We start from the raw sequence: 17796 nt of genomic DNA, 5'->3' as shown, positions 1-17796 counted from the left end.
TTATTGTTAGTAGCACAAAGGTGTAAGATATTTTTGATGCCTTGGTATGACCTTGACTACATAGCTAGGAGTATATCCAGTATATCCCTCCCTTTGAATATATCTATAAGTTAATTTACTCCAGGGAAGCTTAAAACATTATTGCCTATTAATAAGGCTTTTTTGTTACAGTTTCAACTCAACGGAAGAGTTCCGTGCAGCCGAGGAGTTAGGTTTCGTGGTGCCTTCAGAGGACGAGGACTACCAGACTGGATTTCTGAAGAAGGGGAAGGTCTCGAGGGCAAGTTTATACAGGCCCTTTTATACTTTACACTAACCAGTGCCGTAACTAGAGAGTTTTTTGGCTGTTATCTCAGAACTCCGTCATTTATGAACCGATTTGAAAAAAAGAAGTAATTTTCGTTTGTCTATGAATACCTCTAATTAAGTCCCATAGGCACAAAATCAGGATCTGATGATTGGATCCTAAGGAAATCGAGGGAACTATTAAATATTGTAGGGACACCTAAGGTAATTTGGATATATTTAGTAGTAACTCGTGCATTTGCTCTTGAACATCATCATTTTATGAAGTGGACCTAATGATAAAGACAAGTGAAGACCACAATTGACCACCGGAGTTAGGTAGGTACTACTCTCCGGTAAATTACTCCAATTAAGTATTACACGGGTTTCATTTCAAATATTTTAACACAATCAGTCAAAAAAATCCTGGAATATTATTGGACTGATTGTATTGTAATGTAATTATAGCTCTAAACAGTTGTATGTATGTTGTATGTATGTATGTATATATGTATGTATGTAGTTGTCTATTAATAGTTAGTACTTACTTAAATGTAATGTGCCTTGCTTTAATTAACGTCAATACGCCCACAAATAGCTTCAAAATGTTAAACTGGCGTTGAATATGAATAGTTTGAGCTAGATTTCCTTTGTGACTAGACAAAAAAAAACCTAAGTATTTGGTGTTTTGTAACGTAGATTTCTGACCTACCCCATTGATGTAGCAGTCTCGCTTAGACCGTAATTGCAGTAGGCATCTAGACTTGCACTTAGAAATTATCATGACGGAGTGACGACAGTGACGTGGAACTGCGCAGTTTTCCATGGGTCATTAATTTTCCGGTCATATCGAAACTAAGGTAAAGCTGAAGTCACATCACAGAATAAGTAATAGTACAAGTAGACACGTGCGGATTAAATTTAATTTATTTTAATATAATAGGTATTTAATATGATGTTACTATGTGATGATGTGTCTGTGAGTTTCTAATTATAGAAATTGAAATAATAAATCCTTAGCTTTCTCGATTTATCATTCTTGTACTGACTTTAGTTACTAAGGGCGACTATAGTTACAAAATGGTTGAATTTATCTCTAGCTCTTTAGCAAATTGAATCGGTTATTGATTTTAATGGCCATCAAACAATCACTTCGACCAACACGGAGTTTTCCGGCAACAAATCACTAATCTCTTAGCTCTTACTCGGTTATCCACAAACTCATAACAATTTTCCCAACAGCAAGACCCGATGTCGCACCGCATCATCGAGAAACGGCGACGCGATCGCATGAACAACTGTCTGGCGGATCTGTCGCGCCTGATCCCTCCGGAGTACCTCAAGAAGGGCCGCGGCCGTGTCGAGAAGACCGAGATCATCGAAATGGCAATACGACATCTTAAATTTCTCCAGGAGCGCGCCAATGGTTTGTACCATGGCCTTGCCCACGGGCCATCGGCTATGGTAACGTCTTTTTACTATGTCGTATGCGGAGTTGTTAGTCGCACGGGTTGCCAAGTATATTTTGAGGTAAGGATGTAAAGGAGTTTGGTATTTATTCCAGATTTCTTGAGGGTTATTGAGAAGGGTTTGGAAGTTTTTTTTTTAATGTTCACATTCAAGGGATCGATGTTTTTTAAATCACATAATAATATGTGAAAATAACACTCGAAGATAGTTAAACAATTGTTAAATATTTTGGACTTATTTAAAATTCGACAAAAAAACTAATTCTCGAGTGCTATTTTCATACGTGTGATTTAAGAAGTCGACCCAGCCAGAGTTTTTTTAGTCCGCAGTTACTATTTCGTAATATTGTACATGCCGAAGTTCATAACATTAAATGTATACTAGTTCTATAAGAATTATAAATACAATTGAGACGTGATACGTGATGAACCAAAGTTGCACGGAAGTAAATTTGCGTAGACTGGCCAGCGAAAGCTGTCCACGAGAATACGCGGCAAATTTTAAAAAATGAGGCTGACAACACTTGCACTACACTAATTAAACGATGTTGATACTTAGATATTATTTAAATTTTCCAGATACTAAATTTTACTCGGGACTCTTCAAGCTGCATCAAAAAGCATGTAGTAATGTGTGAAAGTTGATGAAGCACTTTAGGAGTCCCTTGGTAAATTTTATGACATTTGTCAGTGCCCATTTACGTACAGTCAAGCCGCATCAATGTTTGGACCATTTTGACTAAAATTTTAATTCTAACATAATCTTATAACATTGCATTTTGAGGATGGTAGGAGGTTGAATTAAACAAAAAATAATTTATTTATTTCTTATCGCAAAAGTATCAAAATTATCTAAGCCGGGTTAGAATGACAATATGACAATTTTGACAGTCTCAGAATGATACCACATTAAAGTTTCGTAAAAAATGCGTGGACAGCTTTCGCTGGCCAGTCTACCTATAAAATTACTCTCCAAATATACCTTTCGACCATTCTACTCAGGCTAACATAGTGTGATCTAAAGAACTTTTCTCAATAAGGGACCTCAATTTACACACTTGCAAGAATCATTTTTTATTTTTTATTTATGAATGTAAGTAAGTATAATTGTATTTTTTTTTACGTTGGCAATCAGGATTTACTTTTTATGTTTTACCGCGGATGACAGCTCCTTGCCCGTTTCATAGAATAAGTAGTGTATCAGTGTATGTCCCGTCACTTATTCGAACATATGTTTAGGTCAAATTGTACCTACCCAAAGAAGCCTACATTTTGCTACACAAAGGACATCACGGATGAATTAGATTGAAAATTATATGAATTATATCTATCACGTGACTTACTCGTTAGTAAACAACAGAGTTGTTAACGTCTGACGACGCTATATGCGTCGGCAACAGTACCACTACCATGAGTTTACAGTGACCGTTTTCGATAGCGACGGCATAAATTATTTGTAGGGGCGCTATACAATTCTCCATACAAATAATTTACGCCGTCGCTATAGAGTACGGTCACTGTAAACTGATGGTAGTGGTACAGTATCTTAATTTATATGGAAACATGAACAGCGCCATCTAGCGGAACGTTTGCGATGTTCGTGTTTCCATATAAATTGTGATTTTAACGCGAACGCGATCGAGATGTATTTTGTAACCGAAAACTTACACTAAGGCTAAGGGCACAGGCGTCGCACGCATTCAGCCTAGGTAGTTTCGAGGCCACGAACAATCTGAGACCGTAGATACCTTGTCTAACGTTCGGGTGCTCGCGATCGCATCATCGCATTCACCATCTCTTTTTATCTTCATCTCATACAGGTGACAGAACGAAGTGATGAAAACGATCGTGATCCCGAGTGCGTTAGACGATAAGATTTTTTATATATATTGTTGTTGTAACTCTTTTAATATAACGAATAAATATTTTTATTCTTTTTCTTTCTATTTATATTAAACTGTCGGTCTGTTCTTTAAATATGAGAAAATATAAACAATTACCTATAGCCTGCTACTTCGCGTGCTCCCCACAGAAACTACACTTACCTGGGATGCAAAGAATGCTATGTTAATTCAGGATAGTAAAATTGACTATCTGTAAAATATTTTTTAAAAGTGCCGAAGTATTTTCAGAGTAGCTCCTTGGAAAATTAGGAAAATACAACACACAAAGTTTAACTGTTACCATTTGAAATATTACATTAGTTTGATCAACTATGTTTAGTAAGCTTTTTTATTTATACACAAAATATAAAAAAAATATAAAATAAAAATAAAACTAAATCCTATATTTATAAATCCACTCAGATATTTGTAAATATACTTAAAATGGTATATCGGGCGACACTAATGCTCTTGACAATATTTATGTGAACTTATACTATTAAGTATATGTTTTTTATTTATATTTGACGCTGACTGCCTGTACTAGAAATTACATATTAGGTAGGAGGTCAGTATATAATTTCATCGAACCAAACTATTTTTCTACTGTAACATTCGGTCGCAACGGCTTTGGCTTTAGATCTATGGTTAAATTAAATCCAACCTGACTAGGTTAACTGGAGGTTAACTGAAGATGCACCTGCATTTCATCTCAGGATTTGGTGCCCAGAGCATGGATTGAATTTTGTCCTGGGTACTGTTTTAGCTGCCGAACGTGCGACGGGCGACGAGTTTCGCGCTGGATTCCAGGAGGCCCTGGCGGAGGCTGCTCGCTTCCTGGAAATGCAGGGCTACGGGCCAGGTGATGGGTTCTGCGCGCAATTGGCAGCGCATTTGCAGCGTCATGTTGAACTCATTGCCAAGGGTAAACAGCGCTGTTTTATTTTATCTTGATGTTATATACGTATATAGGTATGAATCGAAATCTTAGGCGCAAGCCACACAAAAGAGACGACGCGGACGGGGCGGAGACGGGGCGAGGGCGAGAATCCTGCCGGCTTTGGATCAGGAGCGACGTTTCTATACATTTAGGGGCTGTTTCACCATCCATTGATTAGTGTTAACTGGCGGTTAGGTGTGATGCCGTCTCTATTTGTTTTGTTCGAATAGACGGAGACGGCATCACATTTAACCGTCGGTTAACGCTAATCAATGGATGGTGAAACAGCCCCTTAGTGTGAAAGGGTGGCGCCGCAACACGCTGTATTGTATCAGATACTGATGCTGGTGACTGTAGGCACGTAGTGTGTATGCTTTGTGTATGGCTCGAATGACGTCTGTCATGCGCCCATTTAGGGTTAGCGGTTTATACTCGTATTATGCTTACATGTAAGTACACTCCGAATGAAATGTTTGTCAGAATGATCGTTTGTCATAACTCTTTTTTTTCTGAATCCAACAATTGTTCAGAATTGTTATAAAACAAACCTAACCTAACCTATAGTGACTGACTGAACACTGAAAACTACCAAATTACAAAGGGCCTTTAGCTTTAACGTGCCTTTTACTTTAGAGGTACATCTCATGGCAACTGTGACTTTGAAATAAACCTAGTTTTGCTATAAGTAAAACATGTTCCACTCTTCATGTTTGACAGGCGAGGCACCACAGCGTGAAGGCAGTCGCCTCCACCAGGGTTTGTCGTCGGAGACCACTAGCTCCTCGTCCAGCTCCCAAGGTTACGCGGCAAACGGCATGGCCGCACGCCGTCCGGAGCCTCTGCCGGCGCTCGAGCCCTACGCACCGGCATCGGAGCCCTACCCCATGGAAAGCGACAAAGGTATACCTCAAACATGTCGCGTCGCGGAGCAAATATGCGTTTTTGCATTTATCTTTTTTCACCCTCGGATTGTCCAGAATGGTTCTGGGTTCCCTTCGCGCTGAAGAAGTCACTCTCATGACTTTAAATCTCTCTTATTAATATCTCTCTCTATGTGATATGCCGCAACAACTGTGGAAATGGAAATTAAGATTTGTTAAAAACTCGGGTGTGGGGATAAAACTTTAAAATTATGCAGCGCATCCTAAGCCTTTTATGTTGTACTAAGTATATTTAAATCTGACATTATAATGGATTCTGAATCAACCTGTTGGTTGTTGAAACGGATTTCTGCACTGCAGGAAGGTACTTAATTTTCTATGTACTTCTTCCACGACATTCAATATGTACCATACATACGTAATCATAGCAAAACCTTCCAACCAATAAGGCATATTACGTTTCTTCCCCACTTACTCTTTAGGCACATTCCGATCCGAACCATTTTTGCAAAGTCCTAAACCGTTTTTTCCCATGTCACACCTCAGTTCGCGACATCCTTCTCAAACATTTTTAATTCCTACATGACCACATGCTAGTGGATTCCAGATACTTTTGAACAATGCCTTACTAGATAATCTAATTTTTATAAAATCTCTGCTTCAAGAGCTACTTCTTTTCCTTGGGGGCTTAACATTTTAACGGCTATAAGTAAAGTATGAGAGGAATTCCACAGAACGCCTGGAGGGAACGGGGAGATGACAAACTTGTAGTACTTAGTTCTTAACTATTATGCTGGGTGTATCTCTAAGTATAGAGTAGGAACTATGTGCTTACATTTTTGTTTGTTATTATTTTATTTTTAGGTATATAGTATTATTAGGTAACTTAAGTTGATGTTCCATTTGGTCATGACACCTAGAAACCAACAGACAGTAGTGTTCTAGCGCTAGGATCATCTAAAAGAATTACCTATCTGATCTGTTGATGTGGAATTGTTCCCATTGTACTAAAACTATTAAACCCAGTGCTGTGAGTGCACTTGCACGAAAAGCCACAAATGTGAACTTAAACCAGAGGTTTTTTATTCGTTAAACGCGAACCTAAACTACTTATGTCTAGAAATAATTTGTCCTCGAATAAAGTCCGTCCGCTAAGATAATTTACATGTCCAGCTGCGACAAAAATATCATAGATACATTCATCCAGAAGTAAAGAGGGATCGGGCTTACTAAATTTAGCAGCCGGCCACTGTTTGAGCGGACAAATTATATACTAACGCTAGTCCTCTTTCCAGTTCCCAATGGTCCAATAGTTGGTCCAGAAGAACCACCTCAGGACAACGAGCCGTTGAACCTGGACGGGCGGCGCAAGTGCGAGCCGACACTGCGCGCCATCCGCAAACCAGACCACAGTGAGGACTATCTGCACTCGTACAAGTTCAAAAACTCCATCGAGAGAAGATTCTCTAAGTCGCAAGATTGCGAGGTATGATATACATATTTAACTTATACTTGAAGTAAGGGATCGCAAATAGAAACGAAGATATTGAAATTACTTACTTATTTCCAAACATCCCTGTCCATGATAGAATCATATAATAAATATAAATAATATTTTTTGAATTTTCTTATAATAGTGTATGCAATTAAAGTGACAAATACGAAGTATTAATTGCTTAGCTCGTGTACCTAAAACTACCTTATTTCCCTTAAGTTCTGACCATATCTATCTACCAGTGGCGAAGCGTCAGATATTTCCCTAAAGTCGAAGCCAAGATCGCATACATCTTTCATAAATGATAAAATGATGAATGTGCTGTAGTCCTATTTGGGCAAGCCGGTGAGAATATGGTTCTATGGACGCTTCGCCACTGCTATCTACCCAGATCTAGTGTACGTCAATGGTTCTAACTGAATAATATTATTATGCTTAGGCGGCGGATATGTCCCATAACCCGTGCAAACCGAACGCTCACAAGCGGCGGCGCGCGGTCAAGCCGGCGTCCTCTACCTCCAACTCGGGCTCCGGCTCGGGTTCCACCTCGCAGTCGGGCTGCAACTCGCACTCTGGTTCGACCTCCCAGTCGGGTTCCAACTCCAACGAGGACGCAAGAGACACCTCGCCGCAGGTACTTACAATGGCTGTTAAATGACCCATTCATTTAAGAGCTGGGCTTGCAAACGCGCATTTTAAAAACCAAGAGATCCTCATTTAGTATACAGTCACCTGCAATAATATCTGCCACAAAGAAGCGTGCAAAAATATCTGACACGTGCTACCGGCCCTAGAAATAGAGTCGTACCAGATATTTATTTATTCACGCTTTATGTCAGATATTGGTGCTGCTGACTGCACCAAGTGATTGAGGCCATTATTTATAATGCCTGGGTATTATGAATAATGGCAAGCTGTACCGGGCCCAGTGATTAATTATTTATTATCTAAACTTACTATCACATTGTCTGGTCATTATGAATGCTATACGAGATCGTTGGACATTTGATTATAATTATTTTTGTGTTTATTGCAGGATACATCGAGCGAGTCCCCACACCAGCATTACGACAAGCCACTAGCGTCGCCCGCGCAGTTCGTTCCTGTGTTCGCGCTCAGTTCGCTTGGTTAGTCCAGTGCAACAATCTTTCCATTTTATATTCTACCTAACCTAGCATAGTAACCTGCATTACATATAATATCTATGAGTCACGTCCCAGGGTGGAACTTTTTCACAGTTAATTTCACAATCAGGGCCGGATTAATATGTCGGGGCCACCACCACCAGGCAACGCAATTTTCTGGGCCTCATAGCCGTTTAATGATCATCAGCTTTTTCAAGTTCAGTCAAATCAACTGACAGAAGTGTCTAACATCTGGTAGCATGGTGAATGGTTATGTGTTGCTCTGAAGTTGAGCTCTGAGTTCGAAACGCGTCAGTGTGGTGTGGTGGTGTTGATAGATAGATGGGTTTGTGTGATTTGTGTGTGTTCTTAAAGTGTGGAGGTGGAGGAACTGCATGAACACGCATTTCTTGCATGAACGTAAGGTCGCGGGTGAGCACAGTAATTGTTTCAGTTCATTTACAGAATGGGTCGAAAAAAAAGTAACAATATTGTTTTTGAGCATACAAAGCTTCCAATTCATATTTGCTGTATGAATTATTTTGGTACATTTGAAATTTACCACGAGCTTTGCGGTGAAGGAAAACATCGTGAGGAAACCTGCACAAACCGGCGAAGCAATTCAATGGTGCGTGTGAAGTTCCCAATCCGCACTGGGCCCGCGTGGGAACTTTGGCCCAAGCCCTCTTGTTCTGAGAGGAGGCCTCTGCCCAGCAGTGGGACGTATATAGGCTGGGATGGAATTATTTTGGATGTGTTTAATGCGCGCGGGACCATAGCCGATGCGGGGCTCCTAGGTAGTTTCCTACTCTGCTAATGATTAATCCAGCCCTGTTCACAATAGTGTAAGTAAATCAGTCATGTTGACATCCCATACAATTCATGTGCCAAAAAAAACATGTTTCCGCAGCAGAGCAACCAAAAGTATCTGACGCGTACTACCGGTTCTAGAAATAGTCGTATCAGATATTTATGTGCGCTTTGCTGTGCCAGATATTGGTGCTGGTGACTAAGTGATTCAGTTTCCTCGACTGTACAATTAATAATACAATCTCCTACTTATATTATAAATGCGAAAGTTTGAGTGTGTGCGTGCAAGTGTAGCGTAGGACGTCCAAAGGTGAGATGAACGGGTGACCCGGTTAAAGCCACGGGTTCACGGTGCATGTAAGGCCGCTTCCAATCGAAGCAACTGAAGGCATATAGGGGAGGCCTATGTCCAACAGTGGACGTCCTACGGCTGATATAATGAGGATGATGATGGTGAGTAGAAATACAGCCGGTCGTTCTCACGTGTCTTCTCAATTCCAGGGAAGTACTACGTCCCCCTAAGCGTGGACTACGCGTGTTTGGCGCGCCACCTCAGCCCGCACGACGCATTAGAAAGTCGCGCCACGCTCGTCACGGCACCCCTGCATCCTGTCACGATACACGTCAACTTCCAGCCATGCTTCGACCATCACCAAGTGAAGAGAGAAACAAACGACCGCGACTGGCGGCCCGTTTGAGCCAGTTGTGGACGCAGTGATGTGAAGAAATATTAAGTGTTAAATGCACATTGGGTTAGGGAGGAATTATGTAGTGACAGAACGAGGGGAACTTGAAGACTTTTATAAGAAGCAAGTGGACATTATCTAACCATTCAAGCTTTATTAAGTGCCAATAGTGACAACTTCCGTTAAGTTTCCCACAAACATCCCACGTATGGTGATTGGTGACATAAAAACTATTGTAAGACTGCTTTTCCATATTTTCAAGAAAAGGAAGAATAAACACAGGATCACTGACGCGTCTGTATGTTCATCTGTCACACCAAATCTACTCCAATGTAATGGGTCTATTAAGTTGAAATTACGTACACTTATGAATTTATGTGATCCATATCCAAACATGAACGCACTATTTAAATAAAAGCATTTTGATTTTGAGGGATTGTCTTATGGTTAGACTAATAAAGTCTATACAGCAGCCCTGTGAACACATTTAAAAGAAACTTTTATTTTATAATATCATTAAAGTACCTAACAAACTTGTGTTGTTCATGAACATTTGGCATGGGTTCTATAAACCATAACAGTTGTATAAGTGTACTTTTTCCATAAATTAAAAAGCAAGGGTAATAAAAATTTAGTTTCTTTGAGAAAAATACCGCTATTCCACTTTAAAGTATTTTTGTGAACATTTAAGATTTACGTTATTTTAAGAAGTTGGTGAAACGGGTTTATTCAATAATTTACAGTCCACGTGAAGGTGAAAATTACAGATTAATTCCATATTATTGAACCACCATGTAGCTATCGTCTTCACGAGAACTGTAGGTAAATAAATTACAAATTAGTTTAAATACTTACTGTTATGTTTATCACTCCTGTTTGTGTTTATCTATCAGTTTTATTGATTGATATTCAATATGTAATAAATATTTGAATGGTTGCGGTATTTCGTTCAGTCACTACTACGCGGCTGAAATTATAGGGAAGTGTAGTGACAGTTGGGACCAGATTATTCACCGTTCGATGCGAACTTAAAACTATCTAACCACGTTCTTGTGCTCTTAACAATGAGGTCGTATTTACATTTTTTTTGACCGTGTACCTGCTACCGACTGTACATTGTTATAACTCCTCATTCATACATAGTTCGATATTGTTATATTTCGTTATCGCGGATTTCCTAATTGATGATGAATATAAAAAGAACTAGAAGTCATGTTGCAACGTTTGAAATTTTAAAATTATAACATACCTATTTTGTAAGTCTTTTTAGTAGATAATTATCTATAGCGAGACTTGACGAATTAAATGATTGTTCTAGTTTTAGTGATGGCTGTGAAAACAACGGACGTAGTTAGTCTGTTAATATTAAACGAGAATGCTTTGTTGCCAATGGACGTCATAAATCATCAAATGATATTTGAAAACAATCATAAAATTAAGTACATAACATCTAGTTATATGAAGTGGTTTGATGGGTGGGTTTGCATGAAACATATCTTTGTCTTGCTTGTGCTAAGTATCAGGCTATCAGCTATCACGTTTGTTCGCGTAGCAGGTAAAGAACTGAATTGGTTGCTTCTGATTCATACTTTTTTCGTCATATAAACTGATATTCTGTAATACAGTAGGTAGTACGAGTATTTTGAACTAAAAACAAAGTTTAAAATTGAGGTCGAGGTAGAATAATTTATAATACTTATGTCATATTGTCATGACTTAAATAGTCTTTTTATATGTGTATAAATAGGTAAATTTCAATGTTTGTGTGTTCGTTTTATGCACTATCACATTCATCCTATTGCGATGAAATTTTGGTGGGTTATTTGCCATTGAAAGTTATAAAAAGGCAGCGACACGCCAGGTACCTAGCTAGATAAATATTTGACTTCCATTGCAACAAAGTAGTTTATTTATACCTTAAGAATAGTTTTAGTGGTGTACGACGGGCTCTTACTCAAGTTATAGCTGCAGCAAGTACAGTCAAGTTCAAAAATAGCACCACCCTTTATTACTTTCTCACTGGCACTAATTTGAAACATTTCAAACTTTCCTTGTTGTTATTTACTGTGACAAAATACTAAGGGGTATCAGCTACTTTTGTGCTCGAGTGTACGTTACAAGACTGAGGTGTTATACATAGAACACGAACATAGAAGAGTATAATGATGGCGTAGTCGATATTATTCATGTTAAATGTATTTTGATGTTAAGTTTAACAACATTATTTTGAAACGTAAGCTAAGAAATATATGTTAAAATTTTACGATAAATTTAGCTTTTTTTATTTCTTGCTCTGTTTGATAGCTTACTATTGCAAGTTATGCAGGTAATGTGACAAGGTAGGTGCGCTGCCATTGCTTAAAATCACAATACAATCCAATACAATACAATAACTCTTTATTGCACACCAATACAGTAAACAGTACAGAGAACACAAGTATATACATAGAGATTTTCTAAGGTAAGCAATAGGCGGCCTTATCGCTTCAGAGCGATCTCTTCCAGGCAACCTTCACCTTAAAATCTTATTAATTTAAAATGTATAGGTAATATCTACTACCTATCTTTAAACGAGGAATTCTTGTATGTCTGTATATATATATATTTCGGGGATCTCGGAAACGGCTTCAACGATTTCGATGAAATTTGGTATGTAGGGGTTTTGGGGGATGACAAATCGATCTAGCGGAGTATTTCTCTGGGAAAACGCTTAATAAAGAGTTTCAGCCCGAGCAAAGCTCGGTCGCCCAGGTATTTTACTTATTAAAATACTATTTTCATTACTAATTATATTATATTTTTATTAGAGATATATATGTCGTAAGTAAGATAGGATTTAGAGAGTCGGGATCCGATCCTGACATGATCAATGTGCGCATAACAAGTGGGATTCGGGCAGAGTATTTTGAAGAACTAACAAAAGTCCACTAATTGTGGTCAAGATAAAACCAAAACAATACGACACTCATTCACTGAAATCTTAGAAATGCAACTATCACAACGATTCACAGTAACTTAAGGAAAAGCCTAGTCCTAGTTAATAATACAGAAACGCGTAACAGATGTTTATGGGCGGTGGTGATCTTTTACCATCAGGAGACCCACTTGCTCGTTTTCCATCCAGTCGAATAAACCCACAGAATAAACCGGTTTATTTAGATTATAGTTAAGTTCGCGTTCTTATGAAAGTTCGGAGTAACCTCAATAAATAAATAAATAAACCGGTATTTAAGTACCTACCGCTATTTTAACCGGTTCCGAGCCTTGGTCCAGGCACCTGTACCACAAAAGTTACAAGTGCTACAATTCTACAAAATTGTAACATTTTAAGTACTACGAGAAACTTAACAATTTTGTAGAATTGTAGTACTTGTAACTTTTATTGTTTTAACAGATGGTGCAAATTTTGGAATTCCAAAATCAACCTACATACGTAATTAATCATAATTCGTACCAACTTTGAAACCAGCTGTTTCGCTGATTCAGGGGTGGACTTTTAGAAAACGTTAAATTAAAGTAGTAAGTACGCGTTACTTTTGCCTGCGAGTTCATACACGATAGGTATAGGATTATATCCCCAGAAATTTAAAAGTTCCCGCGGGACATGAATTACTGTTATGATCATCTATTTTAATATTCTTAATTGTCGATGAGACACATTGTAGCTTTCTATTATTGAAAGAATTTTGAAAATATACCCGAAATTGAATTCACTTATTTTTATTCTGCGGAGTTTGCATTTTTTCAATAAAAAAATGTAGTCTATTGTCAATCAGGGATAGTGTATCTTTCTATTGGTACTTACAAAAATTATTTAAATCAGTTCAGAGATTACCTACCCCCAAGAAACAAAGTCGAGATATTTTCCTATTCCATACATGGGCTTTTCTTAAAATCTTTCCATATGCACCTCTGTATTGCTTTAGGTGAGGGTTGAAAAATATCGAAAACTTCAAATGTTTGTTTCAGGAAATTTTTAAATTTTCGTTTTTTTTTTTTTGGTTACTGTCAGTTTTTTTTGGAAATAAGTAAGTACCAAAAATTATTTATGCCATTATGAGTTTACGAGTCGATGACGTCGTCGATACTGCACTGCATGGATTAATTTGCAAGTGCAAATTCGACCTAATATAAATCCATACTATTATATAATATTATAAACGCGAAAGTAACTCTGTCTGTCTGTCTGTTACGCTTTCACGCCTAAACCGCTGAAACGATTTTGATGAAATTTGGTACAGAGATAGAATGGGCCTTGGGAAAGAACATAGGCTATCTTTTATCGCGAAAAAAAGGCTTTAAGAGGTTGAAATAGGGGATGAAAGTTTATAAGGTGGAAGTTTGCCACTGTCGAAGATAACACCATGAAACTTGGCATTTAGGCTCTTAATTAAGAAATAAATCGATATCTGTTTGAGCTGCTTTGAAAATTCGACCGGTGGGGGGGTGAAATAGGGGATGAAAATGTATACGGAAGGTCGTCATTATCGAAGATAAATTGATGAATCTTTATTAAACTTGCCATTTCGGCACGTGATAAGAAATAAATAGATATTTGTTCGCGCGTTTTTTTAAATTCTTTCTGTGAGGGGATGAAATAGGGGATAAAACTTTATATGGAAGATCGTCATTGTCGAAGATATATCGATGGTTCTTTTGAAACTTGGCATTTGGGCACGTGATAAGAGATAAATAGATATTTATTCGCGCGTTTTTTTTTAATTCTTCCTGTGGGGGGTGAAATAGGGGATGAAAGTTTATATGGAAGATCGTCATTGTCGAAGATAAATCGATGGTTTTTTATGAAACATGGCATTTGGGCACGTGACAAGAGATAAATAAAATAGATATTTGTTCACGCGTTTTTAAAAATTCTACCTGCGAGAGATGATGTTAGCAGAGAGGATGATGCAGTTTTAGCAGAGCCTTCTAAGCTCAAGCAAAATGTTCGCAATGTGGGGACATTTTAGATGGCTAATTGACAGACAGTCAGACATGAAAAATTATAATTTTCAGTTTTTTCTTATTTATTGTGCTATATAAGAGCTACTTTTTTGCAAAATTCCAAGTTTCCAAGACAACCGGAAGTACCCTATTACTTCTTCTGTTAAGGCGATTTACATGAAAACACCTTTTTAATGACTGTAGCTTTTGATTGCCTTAACTTAGAAGTTTGATTTTTTCACAGCTTTCGGGACTATTTATTGACCTGAGTTTAGGGTTTCAATTTCAACTCGATACCGATACTCCGCGCGTTTACGAGATAAAGGGTCTCGAAAGACAGCAAAGTGATCATATAAGGGTTACATTTTTTCCTTTTGAGGAACGGAACCCTAAAAAACATTTGTTCCGGCGCTTTCAAATTTCGACCTATTACTTGAAAATATGAGGATGCAAGTTCTTAAGGAATTCCAAACCAATTGCTATAAGTATATTTATCGGAAATGTGTAGCTCACAGATATGATATGAACAAGTGAATGAAGTCCGTGGTGTAGCTATGCTTAGTAAAAATGCTGTCTTAATTATAATCCTACCCTCCTAACTTACAATAAAGGATATAAGGAGTTCGTAGTCCTTTTATGTTGGCAGGGTATAAATACACGTCGTATTGTTAAAATGTGGCTTCCTGCAAAATATTTATGTTTTACCAAAGAACACGGATGGATGGATGGAAGAGCAAAAAAAAATTAGTTTATATTTATAGCAATGTTTTAAAATAGATTATTTTTAGTAAAACCACAGAGGTAAAACATAGAAGTTTCTATGTGATATTATTGGGCTATGCTAAATAAATTAAATACTTCCCAAAGTTACTATTCCACGCGGACGAAGTCGCGGGCAAAAGCTAGTTAGTTTATATAGCCGTTCGGGCAAAAGGCGGTTTCTATCCTTGTGTGAGTGCGGCCAAACAAGGACCAGTTCCTCTCTGATGCGGCAGATGTCTAAGAAATACTTACTTAGTACCTTATGGTACTAAATATGGTATTAAATAAACGCCCGAATAATGACCCTCTACCACAGCTTTACTATCTTCATTTTTCTATCATCAGTCATCATCTCTATACCATGGGACAGAAAAAAGTAGTGGAAAAAGATCGTGAATTCCAATTCCAAGAGTATTAAATAATAAGGCACTGCTTCCATTGAGGCGGAAAGGATCAGCAACGTGCAGAATAGACCAATCAAGTTACGAGGAGAGTCGCCAGTAGTTTATTTCAACCAATGTGTTTAGTCTGCTGCACGTCTTGCTCCGACTCAATCTCTAAGTAAACCCTAATGCCTTGCTCTGCGCTCAACGGTCCACTCCACGAATGTTCAAGGGCTGAAGTACGGGAGGAATGGCGACGGATTGTAAAGCTTGCCACCACCCCTGATGTGACTATCACAACCACTCAAACAAGAGTGTGACGACCAAGAAGAAGAGATATATTGCTGCTGCGACCTTGTTGATGAAGGAAAAGGCAGGATTCAAACAAAGATTTATGTAATTAATTATCATAACATCTTTTATTCTATATTATTATTTTAAATTTTACATGCTTAGTTCAAACATTAAGAAAGAAATAATAATATTTAACATCTGGATAATATACAGCTCTATTTTATGATCCACTTAGTGAATAAAAAATTATATTAATATATTGCAAAATATTCCATTGTTACATCGCAACTCTTTACAATCAAAAAGGTTCATAGTGGATGGCGGGAACGGAAGGGCGCATCATAAAAGGATCACAATATGGCAAACGATACACAGAGTGCGCTTTTTGTTTCCAATAACAAAATATAGCTTTTCACTTATTAATACTCGCTACTATGTACAAATGCTTCAGATGACAATAATAAACATGTACTGATACTAGTGATTATCACAAACTCTACTGAAACGTGCCGGAGCATCGTGCGATGAACGTGAAGCGCGCAGCGGGAGACTAGTCAATATTATACAATGTCGCCGCCGCGCAATACTGATAGAATCACTTTATAAGCGACAAATTTCACGAGTCAAAGCAAAATGCACCTCGACAGTGACATAAGCGATTAATTTGTATCCTAATAAACAACCACATCGAAATATTTACATGCCCATTTCATCCAAGGGCAATTGCTTAGTACTTGCGTTCAGGCTAATGATCGAACTTGATTGGGTCACAAAAATATAAAAAAGCTATAATTCGTTATAAAAAACTCAATATACTATAATAAAATTAAGTTCATTTCATCATTTGAAAGAGCAGCTGCTAAAATATCATTGCATTACAATCGTAAGTTTAAAGGAAATATTGCAATAAATCGACTTAGATAATATAATTATGCATGAACTGAATTGCGAATTGCTAGAGGAGCCCAGGTGTTTTGAAAAGTGATTATATGACTCAACATAATGTAAAAGTGATACAACTATTACCCAATGGTAGCCGGGGTCTAGTAACTATCAATTTACAAGACAAAATGATCATAACGCCAGTTCAAATTACCTCGGCTCCCCTATCAAGTTAAGTAGCTAGTAGAGGCAATAGAAGAGTTGTGAAGATAGCGTCTAAAAATATCACCAAGTGAGCAAATTATAAATTAAATTGAACACAAGAATTTCCACTGTTGTATGGCTTGGCCCTAAGATAGATATTGTAACATACATCGAAGCGCAGTACCTGACTACTAAATTAAGTCGGAGAACTCTAGCGTGCCAATTATATAAAAAATAAATTTACAATACCATTATGCAAACTTAGAGCACAATTTCGAAATTTTATTGCTCGAATCATTTGCTCAAAAATTGAAAGGAAAACTGTGCCAAGCAATATAATAAATAAATATCACGGGACAATTCACACCAATTGACCTAGTCCCAAAGTAAGCTTAGCAAAGCTTGTGTTATGGGTACTAAGCAACGGATAAATATAATTATATAGATAGATACATACTTAAATACATAATAAACACCAAAGACCCGAGAACAAAAATTCGTATTTTTCATACAAATATCTGCCCCGACACGGGAATCGAACCCGGGACCTCAAGCTTCGTAGTCAGGTTCTCTAACCACTAGGTCATCTGGTCGTCTAAAACGTGGAATCCAAAACTTAAGCAAAATTAATGAATAGGGCATATTAGGCAAAGCTCTGCGCAGGGGCCGACACTAGCACAAACCGTAAAGAAACCGCCATGACAACGTCAGTTCTCTTTATATTTTGTCGCCATGACGGATCATGACCAAAGAG

At 37.8% G+C, this 17796-nt stretch overlaps 1 protein-coding gene across 2 annotated transcripts in view; it reads left to right on the top strand.

Moving 5' to 3' along the window:
• cwo (transcription factor cwo) overlaps positions 1-11843 on the top strand; it is a 44946-nt gene extending 33103 nt beyond the window's left edge. Inside the window, exons 2-9 of one of the 2 annotated variants that reach the window (XM_074095193.1) lie at positions 172-271; positions 1528-1711; positions 4404-4562; positions 5295-5477; positions 6754-6944; positions 7393-7587; positions 7990-8080; positions 9389-11843. In XM_074095193.1, the coding sequence (XP_073951294.1) occupies positions 172-271; positions 1528-1711; positions 4404-4562; positions 5295-5477; positions 6754-6944; positions 7393-7587; positions 7990-8080; positions 9389-9585 (1300 nt within the window). In that variant the 3' untranslated portion in view covers positions 9586-11843. Of the gene's footprint in view, positions 1-171; positions 281-1527; positions 1712-4403; positions 4563-5294; positions 5478-6753; positions 6945-7392; positions 7588-7989; positions 8081-9388 lie in introns of both variants that reach the window. The other variant, XM_074095192.1, reaches the window with a different exon arrangement.
• The last annotated feature ends 5953 nt before the right edge of the window (positions 11844-17796 follow it).

Source organism: Choristoneura fumiferana, chromosome 12, assembly GCF_025370935.1.
Source record: "Choristoneura fumiferana chromosome 12, NRCan_CFum_1, whole genome shotgun sequence".
In the NCBI taxonomy this organism is placed as follows: domain Eukaryota; kingdom Metazoa; phylum Arthropoda; class Insecta; order Lepidoptera; family Tortricidae; genus Choristoneura; species Choristoneura fumiferana.
This window is presented reverse-complemented; position numbering and strand designations above follow the sequence as displayed.